At 41.2% G+C, this 23851-nt stretch overlaps 1 protein-coding gene across 1 annotated transcript; it reads left to right on the top strand.

Moving 5' to 3' along the window:
* The first annotated feature begins 857 nt into the window (after window positions 1-857).
* Window positions 858-22326, top strand: LOC124277837. The gene is made up of 4 exons (XM_046713551.1): window positions 858-921; window positions 16830-16875; window positions 20329-20614; window positions 21356-22326. The coding sequence occupies exons 2-4, from the start codon at window positions 16843-16845 to the stop codon at window positions 21457-21459; spliced, it is 423 nt and encodes a 140-aa protein (XP_046569507.1). The 5' UTR covers window positions 858-921; window positions 16830-16842; the 3' UTR covers window positions 21460-22326.
* The last annotated feature ends 1525 nt before the right edge of the window (window positions 22327-23851 follow it).

The following is a 23851-nucleotide window of genomic DNA, read 5'->3' as shown; positions in this document are numbered from 1 at the left end:
GGAATATTGCTAAAAGCGGCGTAAAACTAAACTCGGTCAGTCAGTCAGTAAGGGATGGGAGGGATGCCATGCTTAGCAACGTTACTACTCGGTCAGGACGAGAGAGACAACATATGACGTTGACACGTGGGTAAGAGTTCCACCCGTAACCCCCGCTTGAAATGTATTCTATTTGTTGTGATTATTTCGAGGGTTTAGGGTAAGGGTAGGCTTTCTATAAAACCCAACTATTCTTAGGCAAAGAATGATAAAAAACGGGGATTACGGGTGGAAATCTTTCCGGGCCGGGTTGTCGGGGTAGCTTTGTGGTTAAAGAGTTTGCTCGTCACGCCGAAGACCCGGTTTCGATTCCTCAGGGGACATTTCTGGTGTCCCCTATCGATATATTGCTGGAATACTGTCAAAGGCGGCGTAAAACCATACTCACTCACTGTTTACCTCTAAACGTTGCTCGGTTTTGAAATAGAATTATTGTTTGAATGCGCACATGACTATATTTCGAGCACTATGCGTCAATGAACCCTTCCCTGGTGGTCATGAGGATACTGATGTGATGGATATGCCGGCGATGTTGTCATTATGACGACAGCGTTATACCATCACTATCATTAATGCAACATAATCACGGTATTAGATACAAACAGGAGTGATAATACGCGGATAAGCTGTGACGCTGTATAACAAATCCTCCCATTTGCACTTGATGAAAACTGCTGACTCGCCAAACAGTGTCGCGCTCAGCGTTTTAGTCCGATCAAGTATCGATCCGGTGAAAGTCGCTTACAAACAGCTGTACCGCATGCCTACCGCGTGCTGACATACGCGTCTGTCAATCACTCACAGGGCACGTGAAGGAAATGTCCGTCATTTCTCTCTTCCTGGTGAGATATCGAGACCGGAAAATTCATATTACGGATTTGTGTGAGTAAACTTCTTAAGAACCGGTTATAAGTCTGATCCACAGGGGTACTTTAGTTTAGGCAGTGTTGTTCGATTGCCACGTGTACTGATTACGAAGATATTTGACCGCGAGTCACAATATGGCTTTAATACTTGTCAACTGCTCGTTGTATTTACCGGTTGTTTGCGGGTTGATTGACAGAGAGCGCTGTGTATTATTTCGAATTATCGACACGTGAAACATATTTTATTTTAGTGGTGTGACGATACAGAAATTTCACGATACGATACGTATCGCGATATCTTGGAACGATACGATACGATTTGATTTGATGCATATCACTATTTGCTATTTTAGTTATTTTCTTTTAAAAAGTATATTTAATAGCAAGTACCAGTGTAAATTTGACATAACCACCAATTTCTAGTGAAAATTAACAACTTTAAGGTCAACGATACATATCACGATACGAAAAAAAGTATCGATATATTTATCGTCAGGTAAAGTATCACGATTATCGATAGTACGATATATAATAACCATCAAAGGTTTAGACTAATTAGTGTAAATGTAGCCACTTACTTCAGTCAACCGTTCTTAACTAGATTTTGCAAAATATGCCATACTGTTTAAAGGGACTGTTAACACATGAACTGATGCATTGTAAAACAAATTCGTAACGTTGAAAAGATTATTATCATGAGTTCAATAAATGATGAAACTCAGTGAAAATTGGTGAATTCTTAACAAAACTTTACACCAAAACGCAGCTGTTCATATGCACGATATTTGCACATGCTTTTCAGCAATATGATAATTGATCCTCGTGCAATTCATCTGCATAAGGTTTGCAGTTGGTTCCCCCAAGTTAGTGGAGAAATCAATCTTCGATGTAACCAAATATATATACATAACATATAGTGAGTGCTTTATGTGAGTCTAAACTTTTGATGGGTAGTATATCTTCACAGCTCTAATGTATTTACTCTCAAGTGCTGCCTCATCGGCATTTACTGTTTCACATTTCTTTAGACTGACATCTAGTCTCTGAAATGAACCTATTTTACAGAAACCACGGTTCCTAACTGTGTCTGAGTATGTGTCTCTCTGTGTGTGTGCCTCTCTCTCTCTGTGGGGCGGTGGGGTAGCCTAGTGGTTCAAGCGTTGGCTCGCCACGCCGAAGACCCGGGTTCGATTCCCCACATGGGCACAATGTGTGAAGCCCATTTCTTGTGTCCCCCGCCGTGATATTGCTAGAATATTGCTAAAAGCGGCGTAAAACTAAACTCAGTCAGTCTCTCTGAGTGTGTGTCTGTCTGTGTGTCTCTGTTTCTATGTGTGTGTCTGTCTGTCTGTGTGTCTCTGTGTGTGTGTGTGTGGGGGATGGGTGTGTGTGTGTGTGTGTGTGTCTGTGTCTGTATGTGTCTGTACGTGTGCCCCGAATCACATCTCAGTCAGTCTGACGGGAAATATCACCGTGCAGTCTTCAGGCTATCGTACAGATCGTGAAATATTTATCTCTCAATCATACCATTTTGTTCCATTGTTGTCATTTCTGAGACTATGCTAATCCAACATGCCCTTACCAGGTAGGGACATTGAGTGACTTTGTATTAAACAATACGCCATAGACCCCACACATGTCCAGTAAAAGAGTTATCTGAAGCCCGGTACACATCGTGAAGGTCATAGCTTCAACTGGTCAGATGTAGCCCATGCTTGTCGGTTGGTTGGTTATTTAACGCTGCACTCAGCAATATTCCAGCTATATGGCGGCGGTCTGTAAATAATCGAGTCTGGACCAGACAATCCAGTGATCAACAGCATGAACATCGATCTACGCAACTGGATACGATGAAATGTGTCAACCAAGTCAGCGAGCCTGACCACCAGATCCTGTTAGTCGCCTCTTTGGACAAGCATGGGTTGCTGAAGACCAGGATCTTCATGGCTTCCATACTTGTAGGAAGACACACGTGTAGTTTAGACACCGCTGACTTGATTAATGTCATAATGTCTATCACGGGATTGTCTGATTCAGACTCAATTATCAATAATGGTAAAACCGACGTCTTGCTGAGCGCGACGTTACGAAATGATTGAAAAACAACAAAAAACTGGCATGCTTGTATATCATAAGTTCTCTCACCCCTTTTTATTTCTAATCATGGGGAATTTACGAGCTGTTTTTATTTCTAATGGGGAATTTACGAGCTGTTTTTATTTCTAATGGGGAATTTACGAGCTGTTTTTATTTCTAATCATGGCGATTTTACGAGCAGTAAACACTCATAGTCCCTGCTCCCAATGGGGCGTTATAATGAGGCATTCCATGTGGCCTATCTCCTACCCACTGCTAAGGCAAGGTAACATAAGATATTTGTGACAGAAATTTTTTTATTCACGTCTCACCTCTTAATATGAAAAAATTAACATAAAATTCACTTAAAAATACAGCGAGCCACCCAAAACTTTGGTTATGAGAGACGGTGTAGAACGACATGGCATAAGATATTTACATGAAATAGCAATAGATTGCCTATCACAAAGTGCATTAAAAGTGCATAAGATACTCATTTGTACGTACCATCCTGTGGAGAAGCCGGGGCAGTATCGTTGGGAAGGGGGTGGGCTTGGGTCGGGGTGGGGGTGGAGTTGTATATCTACCAGTTTCAGTTTTTAATTTCTTACCAATGTTTTTACCAGTTTTGTGAAAGGTGATTAACGTTTTTACAATGAATAAGACAATTATCAAACTTTATAGTTGACTTGAACAATTAGGGTATTCTTTATTTATTGTTTGGACTTACGAAAATCACTAAATGAATGCTTGAATATGATTTGACATTTGGACCAGACATTCTGTTAATCCTCTGTAACTTTATACCGTCCATGAACACGCTCCTATGCCTGAAATTGTATCCCAGCTGTAATCCACCAAGGTCGACAGCTTGTCCATCCCCTTTTGTTGGGTAGTGGTCAAGATTAAGGTGACCGTTGTTCAGTTGCCAGTCCCGTTATAGGACCCCCCCGACTGTTTACCAGTTAACGGCGTCGATCTATAATCGTTAGTCAGTTGCAGGGACAGCTGTCAATCAAAGATGCTAATCAGTTTTCAGCATCTGTGGAACAATGTTGATGTTCCGACAGAGTTCTCTGCCGTTGAGACTGTCAGCTCAGGGAATACTTGAACTGGCTGGTTACGCTATCTGAGATTGGCAAATCATGGCGTCATTAATGAGTATACACAAATGTGATCGGGTCGTTGTGTAATACCACTGTTAAGTTACTAAAACACGGGCAACTCTAGATTAGTTTCCTTTTGTCCCAAACAGAACAGGAAAGTGGTTTCTATTATGTTTCATTGTTGTTTTAACGCCTCACTCAGCTATATGACGGCGGTCTGTAAATAATCGTGTCTGGACAGACAATCCAATGATCAACAGCATGAGCATCGTTCTACGCAGTTGAGATACGATGACATGTGGCAACCAAGTCAGCGAGCCTGACCACCCGGTCCCGTCACCTCTTAGGACAAGCATGGGTTGCTGAAGACCAATTCTAACCCGGATGTCCACGGATTGTTGTCTATTACAGATTACAGTTATTCAAAGAGATTTATTTCATTGAAAGGGCGATAGGGTAGCCGAGTGGTTAATGTATTCGCTCGTCATGGAGTGAGTGAGTGAGTGAGTTTAGTTTTACGCCGCACTCAGCAATATTCCAGCTATATGGCGGCGGTCTGTAAATAATCGAGTCTGGACCAGACAATCCAGTGATCAACAGCATGAGCATCGATCTGCGCAATTGGGAACCGATGACATGTGTCAACGAAGTCAGCGAAACTGACCACCCGATCCCGTTAGTCGCCTCTTACGACAAGATAGTCGCCTTTTTATGGCAAGCACATGGGTTGCTGAAGACCTATTCTACCCCGGATCTTCACGGGTCCTCGTCATGGAGAAGACTCGTATCCGATTACCTCATGGACACAATGTGTGAAGCTAATTTCCGGTGTCCCCCGTCGTGATATTGCTGGAATATTGTTAAAAGCGGAGTAAAACCTTACTCAACCACATTTTCTTTGAAAGTGGTAAGACCAGACTTGAGTAAACAGCCTATCATTCAGCTGTGATGTTTGGTTATTTATGCATTGTAGTGCTCAGTAAGTGAAATGACTGGATTGGAATTCCCAATACGCCGCCTATACAAACTAACACTCCAAACCACTTAGACGTGCCCCTTTAACGTAAAACGGTTTTTGAACAGGCTTGTCTCTGTTCTTCTGACCTTGTTTATGACTTCTTCCTCCCATGCATGTACACAAGTATTTGTGGCACCTCTTTATTTAAACTTTGAGGAAAAACGTGTATTTTTTATATTATATTTCAATATGGCCTACTATGTCTTAAAATTCTTTCATAACCTTTCACGGTGGCCAATACATGTAAAGTCATTCTATCCTTTGGACAGTACAGGGGAACCCAGTCTGTTATTTATATCTTTTTAGAAATTATCATTTTTGAACTACTAATTATTACCTTAGAGACTTGTGCAAGTCTACCCTGACAATTACTATTTCAAATTCACGGGAGCATAGACTAACAACTAGTCTCTGAAATGAACATATTTTACTGAAAAAAGTTCATAGTAAAAGAAAATATAATATAATGAAAAGGAGCCCTGTGACTTTCTTCATTAAGCTGAGGAAATCTAGACTTGCATGGGCTTTCTTGGATATATTTGCTTCAGGGTCTGTACGACAGACTAACGAGAGCATTACAACCTCTCTTCACTATTATTTCCGTATGCACTTAAGTGAAGGTCACTTAAACGGATACCATTTATCGCTATGAGCTTTTGAAGCTGCAGTTAACTTATGGAACCGACATGCCTACCCTCCACGCTCCATCTCCCTTTCTACCCCCTCCCCACTTTTCACTCTCACCCACACGTGACAGATTCCCCGCCTTCCTACTTGTGTTACATAACACGCTGGTTGTAAAACCCGATGACCCCAGCGTCTCCTCATGCCCTGTTGTCTCAACATGGTCGCTGTTTACTGACCCTCGCTACAACGCCGTAATTGACGGACTGGACCAGGTCAGTATGACCTTAATAAATCACTCCTTTACGTGTTTAGCTCAGCTGAAACAAGACGGGATTACGTCATCTCTCTTCGACCATCGTCATTCCCTCCATCGACGTAACCAGAGACCTTCTCTGTCACACAGGCTCGGGGCGGTGGGGTAGTATAAAGGTTAAAGCGTCTGCTTGTCACGCTGAAGACCCGAGTTCGATTCCCATATGGGTACAATGTGTGAAGTCCATTTCCCACGCCATGATATTGCTGGAATGTTGCTAAATACAGCGTAAATCAATGCTCACTCACTCATTCAGGCTCTGAAACAGATATACACAATACAGCTTACTCAAATCAAGAATATGTGGCAAGTTTTGATTACCGTTGTTTTTGGAAATGAAGATTATTATTGTTATGAAGATAATTTTCTGTAAAATATGTTCATTCCGGGACTTGATGTCAGTCTACTCAGAGACCATGCACCGATATCGGTATATGGTCCCTACGTAAACTATGCATCACATCACTTTCCAACATCCCTGAATCCACAAATACCTTATTTGTTGCGTGTAAACCTGAGGCAAACAGTAGTTGCAGTTCATGGGGCGGTGGGGTAGCCTAATGGTTAAAGCGTTGGCTCGTCACGCCGAAGACCCGGGTTCGAATCCCCACATGGGTACAATGTGTGAAGCCCATTTCTGGTGTCCCCCGCCGTGATGTTGCTGGAATATTGCTAAAAGCGGCGTAAAACCAAAACTCAGTCAGTCAATTGCAGTTCATAAATGTTTTTTGGAAAATCATCTCTGGTAAAGTGTAGATGTTGCTACGTGTATATTATGAGGATGTGTTCATGTATCACTGTTAACAAGTGTCAGGGCTCGATTTAAGAGATGTTGACATACTCCCACCAGGTGCAACCTCAGATAAAAACCTAGTTGCACCAGCCAAATTCCAGTTGCACTGCTTTTATTGCAATATGTAATGAAAGAGATATGCTACTGCATTGTTTTGATTATTTAGATGTTTTATTCAGACGTTTACCCACTCAAACATGTCCTCGTACTTTAACTATAATAGTTCAGGGCGAAAGTATGCTTTAATACACTATACTTGGTGGTAGAGCGAACTGTATTTCTTAAATAACATAAAGGTGAGCCACCCTATAAGGGTTATGGGAGACTATATTATAATATGATATAATGCATAATAAACACTAAACATAACTAATAATATAGTTATATACAGTATAAAATCTATCCATGTAAAATATGTTTTCTTCTTTTTAAGATATAAAAGCAGGTTTTTGGAACTTTCACGCAAATCAACATACACAGGGGAATACAACAGAACATGTCTCTCATCGTCAACACTGTCACTACACTGAAAACATACCCTCTCATTCACATCCACATTAAAATTTTGTATATCTGCCGGTTTGCAAATGCAGAGGAGCTGGAGACCATGCTTTTGGTAAGAGGCAACTAACGGGATCGGGTGGTCAGGCTCGCTGGCCTAGATTTTCGAAGCTCTCTTAGCGCTAAGATATAGTCGTAAGTGCCATTTATTAGCATTAACTTACGACTATCTTAGCGCTAAGAGAGCTTCGAAAATCTAGGCCCTGGTTGACACATGTCATCGCATCCCAACTGCGTAAGTCGATGTTCATGATGTTGATCACTGGATTGTCTGGTCCAGTCTCGATTATTTACCCATGTTGCGCTACCCATATAGCTGGAATATTGCTGAGTGCGGAGTTAGACAGCAAACAATCAAGAAACTAACCTGAATGATTTGGCAAGTCTAGATTGACTGGGTTCCATTTAGATTATACTTAGATTATATTTCTGTGACTAAACGTCAACCAAGTTGCTCACCTCACGGATACAGGGCATCTTCTGTCTTAGTGTCCATTGGACAAAATGTCAACTTTCTGGACGACGACAAAACACATAACATGCGTTTATTGTTTTACTTGAATATACAATTTTGCTCTTTAACTGAACTTTGTTTAATGTAGATCACCCTGTTTAAACTATAATGGAGAATCAACCTGCGCTTGCAATGGAATAGTTTGTCGCTTCGGCCTAGCCCTTTCTGCAATTCTTTAGCCTTAAATAAAGTTAGGTTTCTACAGGTTCAAGAGCTTCCGTTTCAATGTAAACGGAATTATTTGTTTCTAACAAAATTACATATATTCAGAGACAAAGTTTTACTCTAGCAATGAAGGTAAATTGGGACACGTTATTGCAGCACGTGGCATCGAGCCTGACGTCGCGAGGTGATATAGAGAGAGATATCACTTGGCGGAGTTTTTACAAATATGTGTCCAAATATAACAGCGAGGTTTACTTTCGGTGTTGAGCTTAAATAACTAGCCAAATGGATATTAGAGTGATGACAAATTTGTTTTCACTTTGGAAACATATATCTAGCAAGATTTTCCACCTCCAAAATCTTAAATGCACAATGTCTTTTAGAAAGTGGTCAAATGTAACACGTTATATTTGGGATTACACTTTCTCAGTAAGATTCTTGTACTTTTGTTGTTGGCTTGAGTCCCATCCGGGATTCGAACCCACACCCTCAGTCATGCACCTAATCGCCAGAACCCAAAATCATGTCCTGTTTCATGACTTTGAGCCACGTGAATATCCATGCATTCATTGTTAAAAGTGAATGGATGGCGTATCTTTGTGTGAAGTTCCCAAATTTACATGTATTCTGAAAGAAATACAATTATGATTAAACCACTTGTTTCAAGCTCTAGAGCTAAAGAAAATGCCCATTGCCCAGCTAAAAAACTATCATTTATTTTTACGTAACTTCCATATTAATAACAAACAGTTACATTATTCACATATAATTCGTTTCGTTCTAAATAAATTTTGATAACCGTTTACTCTGTGTGATCTCAACTTACAGTCGGGGTTAAATTTAGCAAAGCACCGACAACCTCGCCTTGACCATATACTGGTTCAGGGCCGTGTCATAGTGATTATCAAATGTCACGATATTTTAATTCAAGGCCACGTAATGAGTTGTTTACGTCCTTCCCCATGCTGCCCTGTATATGGCGCCCGGCCTTGACCTTCGGGACACGAGTACCAGTGGTGGTGATAGTATGTTCTTTCATTATCGTCATTTGCCAGCCCAGCAATATATGTACGTGACAACTCGATCCTCATTAATCGGTTCTTACGAGTGAATTGTGTTTTACGCCGCTTCCAGCAATATTCCACGGGGGACACCAAAAATGGGCTTCACACATTATGTCCATGTGGACAAACGATCCTGGGCCTAGATTTTCGAAGCTCTCTTTGCGCTAAGATAGTCGTAAGTCCCATACATTAACATTAACTTACGACTGTCTTAGCGCTAAGACAGCTTCGAAAATCTAGGCTCAGGGCCCCGTTCCTCACAACGATCGTAGCCGTAAGATGATGGTAACTCCCATACTTTAACACAGACTTACGATAGTCGTAGCGCTACGATCGCTTTGAGGAACGGGGCCCTGGGCCTTGAATGTGAGGAGTTACCCCAGCGCTGGTGTGAGCAACATTTTGCTCAGAAATCGTTTGGTTGCGCCATGGTTCCGCCAATTCTATCAGCTCCGAACTTTCGTGTCTTCTTTCAATAACTTTTGAGGTTCAACGAACGGAAAAGGTACGGGTCAGAAATACAGCATGGGTTAAGTTTTCAAAGTGTTAAATGGTTGACGTATTGGTCTTGTCGGTGACCAAACATTCCCGTATTCGTTTAGGTGAACACTTGCTTTGCCTCTGCATGTGTTTTTGGCGAGTACCACCCGAGGGACACATTTTCACGAGCACTTTTATTAACTCTATTCATAAACACATGCTTAAAAAAAACATTACACAGAAACTCAGAAACGTACAGTAGACTCTCAGTAAATTATCACTACTATTGGAGGTGTGCTGTCGCTTATATTCAAAACATATTCTCGCCTTGTTTGTTCAACTGGCGTTCTCTCTTGGACATGTAACAAGGTGAAATTTGGTGAATGGTATCATAGTGATTGTTCAAATTGCAGGACTTCCTGTGCAGTAAAGTATTTATTTACGGATAATTATTTTTAACTATTCCGGGTGTGAACTGGTTTCCATAAACATGTACGACCCGTGAAGATCCGGGTTAGAATATTGATCTTCAGTAACCCATGCTTGTCGTAAGAGGCGACTAACGGGATCGGGTGGTCAGGCTCGCTGACTTGGTTGCCACATGTCATCGGTTCCCAATTGCGCAGATCGATGCTCATGCTGTTGATCACTGGATTGTCTGGTCCAGACTCGATTATTTACAGACTCGGGCGTAAAACTAAACTCACTCACTCATAAACATATATATGTCGAGGTGTTTTAAATGATAGGCAGGTCATAAGATCATTCATAACAATACATTTATAAGATATATTTTCAGAATATCGGACTCTCATTAACAAAATATCAGAAATATCAATACAAAATTCATATGCAATATGAAGTTAAAAAAAAGATCACATTTTCCGATTTCACGATGTCCTGTTTATAAACTGTGTTCACGTATAAAGATTTTTTTATTGGCAACATCGGATAAATTCTGAGAATGTGTTCATTAATATGCCTTTCGCTTGTAGCCACCTGAAAGAGACCTTAGATCAAATTGTCACTATACATCAGCCCTGGTACAGCTTGCAATTCGTGATATAATTGGGCTTTATATTTTCAACTATTATTGAACTAGACGCACGCGCTTGATTCGTTCGTTAACTCGCTAAAGAGAATTCAATGTACCGTTAATTTTGTAACCATTTCTCTCAAACAAAGTAGGCCACGCCGACCTAGATATGAGGCCTATTTACGACCAAATAGTTATTAACAAACGCCAAAATCAATATCGGATGAAATGAAACATCGTGAACTCGTCAAACACAAACGTACATTAGAGGTCAACACAGACAGACAGACATGTTAGAAGCACAAGAGTAAGTGACCAGCAAAATAACCACAGCAATGTCACAGGCATAGTCTGTCTCACAGTCCCTGAACCTCATTATTTTCCCTACTGCCAAGCCCTCTCTGCAGTGCTAAAGCCCTAAATAAAGCAAGTCTAGATTTCCTCAGGTTCAGGCTCTGGTCTCCCTAGGGCTTCTTTTCAATATAAATGGGCTTGTTTGTTACTATCAAAATTATATATATTCAGAGACTAAGCCTTAGTCTATATCACAGGCACTGCTACGTCATGGCTGGCATCGTAAGAATGTGAGGCGACCAATCTCGCCACCTCACCACTGGTCAGCTGTGCGACTTGTTAGCCTAACCTTTGGTCAAGGCGAGTTGCTGTACTGTCTGAGAGATAAACAACATCTTGACCGTACGTAGGTCACTCACGTTCGCTCAATAACTGGACTTCTCAGCATCGTTACGGATCTATAGTACCCTCGTCATTGGATAAAGATTGGTTATCTGATAGTCTTATGACAGGTAAGAATGATATTTTGGTAATTCCTGGAAGATGCCCCATTTCATCAATGTGACGTGGTATACCAACACGTCAGACCAGCCCCTACCATTGTAACGATGCCATGTGCGTACATCGTCTTTCTCTCGGTGCTCCTCCCGTATTCCCCGTCCATCACGCCCAAGACCTGGGTTCGATTCCCCACAAGGGTACAATGTGTGACGCCTATTTCTGGTGTCCGTCGCCGTGATATTGCTAGAACATTGCCAAAAGCGGCGTAAAACCATACTCACTCGCTCTTTTACCATCTCCCCGGTGATCGTTACAGTGTATAGAGATGTTTTTTCTTTCAAAATAATATAATTGCAGAGACTAAGTTTTGTCTGTGGTGTTCCCTGTCATGGCGTTTGTGCACTTACTACCTGCCAACACCGGCACCTGTTTAATCCGGCACACTGTCAAAACCGGCATGAAATTTTGGTCCCGCCATTTTACAACGATATCATGATCATTAAAACATTATCTAATCCGGCACCTGTCTTACGTTTTCCGACCGTATTTCGGTCCCTTGGGGTGCCGGTTTAGACAGGTTTCACTGTACACTGTAAAATCATATGGACTTTGTAGTTGATATGTGGATCACATATGGACGGTGTAGTTGGTGTGTGGATCACATATGGACTGTGTAGTTGATGTGTGGATCACATATGGACTGTGTTGTTGATGTATGGATCACATATGGACTGTGTAGTTGATGTGTGGATCACATATGGACTGTGTAGTTGATGTGTGGATCACATATGGACTGTGTAGGTGATGTGTGGATCACATATGGACTGTGTAGTTGATGTGTGGATCACATATGGACTGTGTAGGTGATGTGTGGATCACATATGGACTGTTACACTATTGGTTGATGTGTAGATCACATATGGACTGTGTAGTTGATGTGTGGATCACATATGGACTGTGCAGTTGATGTGTGGATCACATATGGACTGTGTAGTTGGTGTGTGGATCACATATGGACTGTGTAGTTGATGTGTGGATCACATATGGACTTGTAGGTGATGTGTGGATCACATATGGACTGTGTAGTTGATGTGTGGATCACATATGGACTGTGTAGGTGATGTGTGGATCACATATGGACTGTTACACTATTGGTTGATGTGTGGATCACATATGGACTGTGTAGTTGATGTGTGGATCACATATGGACTGTGCAGTTGATGTGTGGATCACATATGGACTGTGTAGTTGGTGTGTGGATCACATATGGACTGTGTAGTTGATGTATGGATCACATATGGACTGTGTAGGTGATGTGTGGATCACATATGGACTGTGTAGTTAGTGTGTGGATCACATATGGACTGTGTAGTTGATGTGTGGATCACATATGGACTGTGTAGTTGATGTGTGGATCACATATGGACTGTGTAGTTGATGTGTGGATCACATATGGACTGTGTAGTTGATGTGTGGATCACATATGGACTGTGTAGTTGATGTATGGATCACATATGGACTGTAGGTGATGTGTGGATCACATATGGACTGTGTAGTTGGTGTGTGCATCACATAAGGACTGTGTAGTTGGTATGTGGATCACATATGGACTGTGTAGTTGGTGTGTGGATCACATATGGACTGTGTAGCTGATACGTGGATCACATGTGGACTGTGTAGTTGATGTGTGGATCACATACGGACTGTGAAGTTGGTGTGTGGATCCCATATGGACTGTGTAGTTGGTGTGTGGATCACATATGGATTGTGTAGTTGATGTGTGGATCACATATGGACTGTGTAGTTGATGCGCGGATCACATATGGCCTGTGTAGTTGGTGTGTGAATCACATATGGACTGTGTAGTTGATGCGCGGATCACATATGGCCTGTGTAGTTGGTGTGTAAATCACACAGCTACCCTGGCTGGCCACATGACTGAAAATGGCTGGGTCACCTAAGGATCGTGCGAATGTATGTGTTTGAGTTTTATGATTATAGAAAGGCAATAAATCAACATGTCAATCATAGGGACGACGGGATCGAATCATGAAACAGATTTTGCATATGAAAGAAATGATGAAATCGTATGTGTCAGTCCGTTTGTGTCAGCAAGATATTATTCAAAACTTGGAAATTTACAACATAAAGCTCTGATCAAAACTAATAAAACGACATAACTCGTGAAGCAGTAAATTAAACTATGCATTCACTGCACTGACGCCTTCGGTACTCGTACTCCTACTGCGTGAAATTGGCTTCTACTACTGACACAAGCGCATACCAAGAACGAAACCGGTTAACTTGCGGCGTTGATTGAATATCTTAATCCTTATCCCTTCGAGAGGTCAAGTATGGATCAGAATGTCTACCAATCAACACACATGCAATAAAGGGAAGGTTGGAATCTTTCAACGTGGTTTCCTGCTTCAAGGCAGTACTGAAAGCCCATGGATGTATGGGCAAGTGTAGATAAGCGGACAGTAGGTAGATTCTGTCTGTTAGAGGGACAATGTGTTCTGATTTATCTTGTCTAGAAATTGTCATTTAAACTATCAAATATTACCTCTGAGACTTGTACAACTCTATGCCACCACGAATATGGGTCGTAGTCAGTACTGATCGGACAGATAATAACAGGTGACGTGGGTCATCTCAAAACAACAATTTTCATTATACCCATTATACATAAGGACAATATTGAACAAACTTTATAGATAACAGGGCGGTGGGGTAGCCTAGTGGTTAAAGCGTTCGCTCGTCACGCCGAAGACCCGGGTTCGATTCACCACATGGGTACAATGAGTGAAGCCCATTTCTGGTGTCCCCCGCCGTGATATTGCAGGAATATTGCTAAAAGCGGCGTAAAACCATACTCACTCAATTATAGATAACAAGTTCTTATATTTCGTGAATGCGACGTTTCGAGACAGATTCTTGTACCGTTGTCAAGGAGGAATGAAGTTACATTTGAACATATAGTTTTCTGAACGTGAACAGAGATGCCGACTTGCCCAGATGTAAATCGCTTACAGCGTGTTTGGCAAACCGAGCATAAACCCTTTCGATGACAACACAGTGTATGGAAACTATTAAGGTGTGGCTCACTGTATACATGTAGTTATTCGTACACGGTGTTGTCATTGAATGTGAGAAGCTTTGTGGGCGGATGGTGACGTAATGCTAATGACGTCATACCTTAAACCTGCTATTGTAATATCGTGGCGTCTTGGGGCATCGAACAGGGGACGTCATTCATAAAATCCTTTGAGGACCCTTCAAGAGCAACTGTCTGAAATGTTTCGCTAAAGTCTACAAACGACTTACGATATGGCGACTTCCGTGTTAGAAAATGATGTAATCTTATTCAAGCTTGTGTTTGAGTTGATAAATTGCCCTGAAGTCCTGGGTCCCGAGGGTCTGGTGGGGTAGCCTAGTGGTTATAGCGTTCGCTCGTCACGCTGAAGACCCGGGTTCGATTCCCCACATGGGTACAATGTGTGAATCCCATTTCTGGTGTTCCCCGCCGTGACGTTGCTGACATATTGCTGAGAGCGGCATAATACCATACTCACTCACTCCTGACTCCCGATCCACAAGTGACCGTATCGTTACGACCTGTCGTAACTCTATAGTTTATCATAGGCTTACGAATGTCGTAGCGCTACGAACTTGTGTATCGGACCCTGGTATCATCACTGATTTACGTCTATTTGTATACCTTTCAGCCTTACATTGTTCTAAACTGTGTATGTGACGAACATCTTTGTCTTCCCCGCAGATCGGAATCAGTTTCGATCAATAATCGATACTGATTAATCTATGACGTTGACGTTTGATATGTAAGTGGAAAGACATAGAATAACTTAGAAAAATATTCCTTAAACATCATTTATTTTGTGCCTTTGATGTTTGAAATGTACGGATAATGAACGATATCCCAGAGAACGTTTTGCCGCAAGATAATTGTTTTAACGTGGAATGTGTTCATGAGAGGCCCAAAGGAGCATTCTTACCCCGGTCAGGACGAAATGTGTACTCTTCAAGGCCGATTCAGCGCCCATGGGAAGTACCTGGTGTAACTTACAAATAATAGAAACATTTTAATTTAATATTTAACATGTATGGGGGGAAGATCTAGCGAAGATTGATATAAAAAATCTGAAGATCTGATAAAAAATTATTTAACAATATTAATATAAAGAAACAATAAAATATAGTAACAAGGACCCTTGGGAATTTAGTCATTGACTGCAGTATTCTTGTCTTACCAACTATTGTAGACTTGCATTGGGTTATGTGGATATACAGTAGTAAACCACGGTTGTGACGAACTCAAAGGGGCCACTAAATTGTTCGTTATAACTTCGATATATTCATGAGTTCGTTTTAAGCGTGATTGTTGTAAACGTAGTTTGTTTCCGAGTCTGTAAGGGAGACTGCCAGGCACACACTAAACATATATGTACAGTATATGAATAAATAGTGAGACTTATAAGTTATATGTTTAACGTGCTTTTGAACGACTAAGAAGGCGGACTCTCCCTTCAACTATTTTTTTTTCATCTTAAAGGAGAAAAGTGAATTTTCTCTAGCATCGGAGACGCCCCCTTCCCTTCCTCAATACTTCCCCAGTTCCACCCCCATCACCCTCCCAATCTATAAGATCAACGCCAGATAATTATCACTCTCGATTATCTGCCGAAACACGTTCGATTGGGTGAAGAATGTAAATAACTTCTTTGAGTGGCATTGCAGAAGTAGGGAAATACAATATTGACAAACTTTATGGATAATAAAGTAAAATAGTTACGAAAACAATATGAGGTCACTGAACATTTGACACTACATCAATATTTACGTTGAGGGATACAATGTTTAACAGATACGTTTGTGTCCCAACTCTCCCGCGTCAATGACATGGGAGTAATGCTCGTCAGTAATTAGTATTACTAATTATTATCTTATCTGATCCCATGAGTGATCACCTGATCCACGCTGAAATGAACAACACGGTGATCGCTTCGGCTACCGTTGTCCAATCGACTTATATTCCTCTATACTGTTTATATAACGTAAATCTCAGACCAAGGGCATTTTTTGTCCATTGTAGTCAAGCTATTGTCCTGCTTATAATAGCCATCGCGTGATCAGGCAAATACAAACAGAAAAACGGACTCTGAATGCATGTCAAACTGGCGCCAAATACACGTCGTTAGATATTTGAGCGTTACTTTCTTCTAGAAAGATTTACCTGTGCACTTGTCACAAGGTCGACAGATAAAAGTGTCCCTAAGGCTATTCGCTGTAGCTCAGCATCGATATTAAACCGCTATCTTGCGTTAATCATATATCAGATGTATCTCTCCACCATAGGCCTCTCTCTACCATGGGACGTGTCAAGCTGTATATATATTCCGAGGTAATTATGATCAATTTTGAAGGTTTTGGTTGATTTTACTGATCGACGTTGTTCTTGCTTATCCAGCTGTCATTGGTGAAGGGTGAGTTGTTCCAAACCGCTGTTGTTGTTTTCGCTGTTGTAAATTGTTTTGGTGTGGTATGCTTCACATGTTTTCTCGCACAGGTTTTGGTATTGGCCACTGGTTTCATGTTTCGTTTTTGTAATTTTAAATTCCACATTCATTGTTTTCAGATAACCCTTATGTGTTTCAGTTTTGTAAATATGTTTTGTTGATTACTAACAATATTATTCATTATATTTTCATCATAATGTTTAACAGTATCCTTATAAAAATGCATGTAATTAAATGTCTTTTAAAGACTTACTATTTTGTAACTGTTTAACAGCCGAATTATAGATATCTGGTCAACATGTTGGTAAATATACTGAGAAACAAATAAAGGAACACAGGAAAATTCAAGCGTTCCTTTAATATTTTCCAGTTTTCATCAGAGCTTTGAATAGCGCTGTGGGAGGAAATCTGAGAATAAATAAAGGAACACTGCCATGAAGTGGTGTTCCGTTATTTGTTTCCCTCAGTATATTATATGCTATTCGGGACTGTTTTACTTTGTTAACTGTATGTACATATTGTTCAGAGTGTAACAGGTTGACATACATGTGTGATCTGTCGACGGGGGTCCAAAGGTTGAACCTGGATATGATCAATTGGTCACAGTCGGTGACATTTCTTAACCTACGACTCCGTTCCTGTCAATCATCTCGCTGACTGACGTTCGCTTGCCATATATGGGTGTAGCAGATGAAGCAACACGCAGTTGGGAGCCGTTTTGTGATGTAACTGTATGTTTACATCGGACCCCAGACACATATCATCGTCTGTGTAGAATACTGTTACTGACACTTCTTTGTTCATGAGTCATTTCTTCTGTCTATCCACTCATTCTTTTAATATATTCATTCTATCATTTCTTTCTATATCCCTTCCATCTTAGACTGACATTTACTCCCAGTTTAAATAAAATTAAAATAAATAAATAAGTAAATAAGTTTTGGTCTCCATTTGGATTCCCTTCAAATTAAAGTCCAACACAAGTCGAGAATTCTTTTGCAAGTTTAGATAGCCTCCGTTTTGGGATTGTTTTGGTCTCCGTTTGGATTTTGAAGTTTTCTGTTTGAGGGGGATTCAACCCCTCCTTTTGAAAATGACTGAAGACCATATTGAAGTTAATGTTTGTTAGCATTGGCGGACCAAGGGGGGTTCAGGGGGAGCAAACCAATCCCCACCCCACCCTTTGAAAATTCCTGGTTCCGTCTATGATCTTTCTATCACATATTCTTCTCTTTCAATCTGTTGACACTCACTCCATCTGTCCATCCATGTATTACCCCCAGTATTCTTCATGGAAGAAACCGCCATATAGCTGGAATATTGCTGAGTGCGGCGTAAAACTAAACTCACCCGTGGAAGAAGAGGTGAAGTGAGAAATGGTTTCCCTTTGGAATATGTATATAAACCAGCCAGGCATTTCATTTTTAAGAGTGTTAAGTCTCACATTTATTGTATTAGTGCATTAAAAGAAGCACACAGGGCTACATCACTGATTGTTTAGCATGAATTTTGTTTCAGTATACATCTGTTCAATTAATTTTGATGTTTACAGACATGGTATATCCTCGTGTTGTTGGTTTTCGGATAACATCCGTTGTCTCCATAAACATATGAACAATTGTAAAACATGTCACTATAAGTTGTAAAAATTAACATTATCCGAAACACATTCATTCAAGAATTTACAATGTCTGTTTGACGCAACACCCCTAGCGTTATGTGTACAGCCCGAGTTTGCACTGTCATCCGAAATATATGATCCGTCGATACATATTGCATACAGATTGAGACATTCGAAACACGAACCGTTAGATCTAGAGAACAAAATATCAAAGCGTCCGTATCTCGACCACGTTCAAAGTTCGACATCGATAATTTAAAAATAAAATAACGTGCAAATTGCACCCCGTTTCAAGGCAACGGTTTATCGCTTGAACCAAAGTACAACGTTTTCAGTGTTGCGTTGGGATTGTCACGTAATCTCATGCAACAATGTCCCGCCGTTCTTATCTAAGTCGGGACTTTCCCCCTCTCCACACAGACCCTTCATGCTGTGAGCCAAAGCTGATCGGTGGGAGCTAAAAATAGATCAAGGATTTCCAAAGCCATGCGTGCTCACAACATGGAACACGAGGGTGAAGGTCGTTGGCGGGTCACCATGCATGCAGCCAGCACGTTGGCTTGTTAGAACGGGGTTCGTCTTAGGGCAGCTTAGGCCTGCAAGGTGAAGGTCGATTGACTGCCGCTCATAAATAGATGTTGTTCGTCTGCTAGTTCAAAAGTATTGTGGCTAGCGGCGTGAGAGGTTGATGATTCTTGTGGATATTTCATCAGCTGCGACAGAATGAAATCGTGTTTAAACCCATTATGTCAGTCGGATGTGCGAGTTGATACGCTTTGCCGACACTCGGAAACAATGATGATGCATGTGAACAAGACCGATTCCTGTTCAAAGGTATCTATAATTGATGTGGTTCATTCAGGAGATCGTTTGTTTGACTTCGATCTTGAAAGACATTTACACATCCATATATTTTCATTTATTCGTACACCTTATCTTTGAAGCGCGATATTTGTTTACCCAAACTGGCATATGCTTGTGTTCATTGTTAACCCAAAGAGTCTTTCACATTCTGATTTCATGACAAACAGTTTGTCTTGCTTTTGTCAGCTTGCATATATACGTTTAACATGTGAATATGCTTTGCGATATTTCTGTTGACCATGTAACATTTGGATTATTTCTAAAATACAATTCGTGCATAAATATTAACAGTTTGTCATAGGCTATTTATACATGCTAATTATAATTTTGTTCTCTGCTGCTCTGACTGTATGGACGGTAGCGTAAGTTTGTATAGGAACTGTCTGAACTTATTTCATACGACACTCTACTACAAATTTGCTATTCCCGACCCCATATTATGACGGGAGTCAAGCTTCTGCTCGCTCCGCTCTAACCCACGTGAGGGAACCGTGGACATCCATGCAGAACGTGTGTGCTGGCATAGCCTCGTTGTACACGCAAATAATATCCGGTTTCGCCTGAGGAAATGTACTCTTAGTGTTTTGTTTCCATTCCTACAGCTAAAAAGATGCATTGAGGGTTTCGGGGTTTTTTTTCGCATTGAATTTCGCACAATAGAATAACGGCTTTTCACCAGCTGATGAAATAAACAAAGGGAAGTAATTCGGACCTACCTCAACATTGTTTTGTGGTATCTTTGATTCTGTCATCGTGTGTTCGAGTCACCTCGACATTCATTATATTTTCAAGCTTTTGATTGTTTTAATGTTTTTGTTTTACATCAGGTTCCTAATTTTGTAATTCTTTTCAGAAAACGTCAGATGATGAACCCAGGTTTCTAGGAACTGAATCAATCTCAAAGCTCCTGTGTCACTGTGCCAGAGAATCAACATCTCCCAGATATCAGAAGAAAGCAGTTAGAAACTTTGTCAAAATGAATTCCATTAGTAAATCATTTCAAGAGGAATCCAAACCCAAAAAGGACACTCCTGCAGTGAAGGGCATATTGACTTTGTTTTTCTGTATTGTGTATGCAGCTGTATTATTCATAATGGCGGCGGTGTTGTCACGGGTGGCGTCATCATTTGGAAAATCAGGTTGGTAGAATAAATGTTTAAAACTTCTTGATTTTATTTTTAATATTATTTGGAACTGTTAAAACATTTCATGCATTTCTTAGCTAAAGAAAGCTTCCCCTTTTAAGGGCACAAGTGGCTTGGTTGTCTAAAACGCCGTTATTTGTTGTCCAGAGTTTCATCCCTTGTCTGTCCCAGGATCCGCTGACCATACTTTAGAATCTCTGATTATGATCCTTACTAAACCAACCAATGATTGGGTCCTACCAATGGGGTTAAGCGTTTCAGGATGATCTCCTTCTCAGTAAACTGACTGAAAGAGTATGGTTTTATGCCGCTTATAGCTATATTCTAGCAATATCACGGCAGGGACACCAGAAATGGGCTTCACACATTGTACCCATGTGGGGAATCGAATCCGGTTCTTTGTCTGGACGAGAGAATGATTTAACCACTAGGCTAACCCATCGCCCTCCCAGTAAACCCCACATGGGTACAATGTGTGAAGCCCATTTCTGGTGTCCCCTGCCGTGATGTTGCTGGAATAGTGCTAAGAGCGGCGTAAAACCAAACTCAGTCAGTCCCAGTAAACATGCTGATATAGTTGAAATACAATTTGAAGCAGGAATAATTCAATTTCTTCCTCTTTCAGACCAATATCATGCAAAAATATGATACGATATGGATACACCTTATTTTCTAATGTTGAAAACTTCTATATAAATATTTCATAGTATTCATTGCATGACCATCTTGTTTCAGCTGCCAGTACCCCAGGGGTTCAAATACAGATGTGGGAAACGGACACTAAGAAACACATGGACGTGCGACAGAACCGCCTCGCCCACACAAGATGGGGACAGTAGTCTCCTTTCACCCCACATGTTGGATAGGGCAGATTGTATGTGATGAAGACGCTGTGAGGAGCACTTGTGTGTCACAAGGGAGGTGACTCTAATTATGATCCCTTGAAGGGCAGATAACTCAACACAGAAGGCCAAGGGGCATCTCAGGGATTGAATCTGTTGTTCGTTGGGACAAACTGTGCTTCTCAGAGACGTTATTTGTGCTTATATCTTTTGCAGTTGTGAAATTGACTTTTTTGCTTTCATGTGACAGTGGCATTTATGATGAAACTGAGAGAGAAAGAAGGATGAATGAGAGTGCTTGTGTACTGAACAGTTGTGAATGGGCATTGTTTGACTATTAAGTTGTTTTCCAAGAGGACAGCCTGTGATACTGAAATTATGATCGAAAAACAGTGCTCAAGGTAGTGTAGTACATCTCACTACAAGTTCGAAATCATTTCATGCATTTTTTATAACTTTGCGAATGCTCAGTTATACATTTAAATCTAAAGTACAGTTCGCAGTGAATTTGTGAACCTGATCTGTGATCTCATTATGGCTGCTATGGGACCTTTTCTTCAGAGATGAAGTAATCATTGTGCCGTACACTAACGAAGTTGTACATAGGTAATGCAGTATTTTTATATGCATTTTCCAAATTGCTTTAACCAAATGTGTCAAACTTCAATCACCGTCAAATATTTAAATTTCCAAATTTGATAATACATGAACTACCTGTATTTTAAAAAAGAATTGTTCATACTCTTTGGTAGTCATAGAACATGGTGGTTCACTAGGAACCACTGAAAACGGACCTGGTACAATGTCATTAAAATGAATCTACTGCAGCTGTCATAAAATGTATGAAATAAAACATAAGATATACAAATGTGTTGTTTTATTAATTTTTAATTGTTTGTGACATATGTTCATCACTGACTGCAAATGGGCACAGTTCATTTCTGGTTTTCCTTCATTAATATGATGGAATATTACTGAAAGCAGGGTAAAATCATACCTGCTCTCATTTAATATTCAGGGGTGGTGGGTAGCTTAGTGGTTAAAGCGTTCGTCAAGCAGAAGACCTGGGTTTGATTCTAATCATGGGTACCATATTTAAAGTCCACTTCTGGTTTCCCCCACCCTGATATTGCTGGAATATTGCTAAAAGCAGCCTAAAACTAAACTCACTCACTCACTCACTCTTCATGGATTGGATTCAATTGATCCCCTGTACCAAAGTACCTATTACATGATATGGAGACATGTTGGCAAGAAGAGAAAAAGGGTTCAATTTAGAAAATTGTGATTTGTGTGACAGAAGCTTAACGCAGTAACGAAATGGTTAGTATGTTTATTTAAGGCTTCCGTCCGCCCGGGGAGAGCCGAAGGTCGCGGGTTCGATCCCCGGCCGCGTCGTACCAGAAGACGTTAAAATATGGTACTTGTTGGTCCCTGCCTGGCGCTCGGCATTAATGGGTACAACAAGGACTGGTCGGCTCGGAGTCAGTACAAGGTGTCAGAGTGGGGTATTCATGCTTCACTGCGGCATGGTATCTCCGTGAGCTGGCACTATAAAACTATATTATCAATCTCAACTCCCCGGGGATCATACAACTCTTGCAGCCACTAAGGCGCACCGAGTATTTGCGGCTTTCTCATCCTTACGAGGTACCTATAGGTATATAGACCCTACCCTAGCACTATATAAAAGGAAAGGGATGTAACGACGGAACCACCCCCTCCTCAATCAAAGTTAGATGTCACCACGTAAACTATGTTTAAGGCGGGGCGGTGGGGGTAGCCTAGTGGTTAAAGCGTTCGCTCGTCACGCCGAAGACCCGGGTTCGATTCCCCACATGGGTATACTGTGTGAAACCTATTTCTGGTGTGCCTCGCCGTGATACTGCTGGCGTAAAACCAACCACTCACTCACACTCATTCCCTCAATGTGCCCATGTGGGGAATCGAACCGGGTCTTAAACGTGACGAGCGAACGCTTTGACCACTAGGCTACCCCACCGCCCCAGTTTAGTGTGGGAGGATGCAGGTGATAGCGGTTTCCTACCTCGGTGGAACCAACAAGCACGGCTCTGGTGCAGAGTTAGAAAGTGTGTGAGTGAGTCAGTATGGTTTTACGCCGCTTTTAGCAATATTCCTGCAATATCACCAGAAATGGGCTTCACACATTGTGCCCACGTGGGGAATCGAACCCGGTCCTTCAGCGTGACGAGCGAACGCTTTAACCACTAGGACACCACAACACCCTGACAAAGAAAGACATATAATCGGGGGACACCGGGTTCAGGACCCACAGCCTACGTGGTCAAGGGACTCAAGTCTGTCTGCATAGCGAATTGCGACGCCTCAGACAACATGGCCACGCGGGTACCGCTTCTCACATTTCCAG

This window comes from Haliotis rubra, unplaced genomic scaffold (assembly GCF_003918875.1).
Source record: "Haliotis rubra isolate DU_JTF1 unplaced genomic scaffold, ASM391887v1 Scf228, whole genome shotgun sequence".
Classification (NCBI taxonomy): domain Eukaryota; kingdom Metazoa; phylum Mollusca; class Gastropoda; order Lepetellida; family Haliotidae; genus Haliotis; species Haliotis rubra.
This window is presented reverse-complemented; position numbering and strand designations above follow the sequence as displayed.

Excerpts from the sequence above, each read along its gene's own strand:
- LOC124277837 (XM_046713551.1), top strand. The coding sequence starts at position 16,843 with ATGGGACGTGTCAAGCTGTATATATATTCCGAG. Across the intron at positions 16,876-20,328 it reads AGCTGTATATATATTCCGAG|AAAACGTCAGATGATGAACC; the intron begins GTAATTATGATC and ends AATTCTTTTCAG. Across the intron at positions 20,615-21,355 it reads GTCATCATTTGGAAAATCAG|CTGCCAGTACCCCAGGGGTT; the intron begins GTTGGTAGAATA and ends ATCTTGTTTCAG.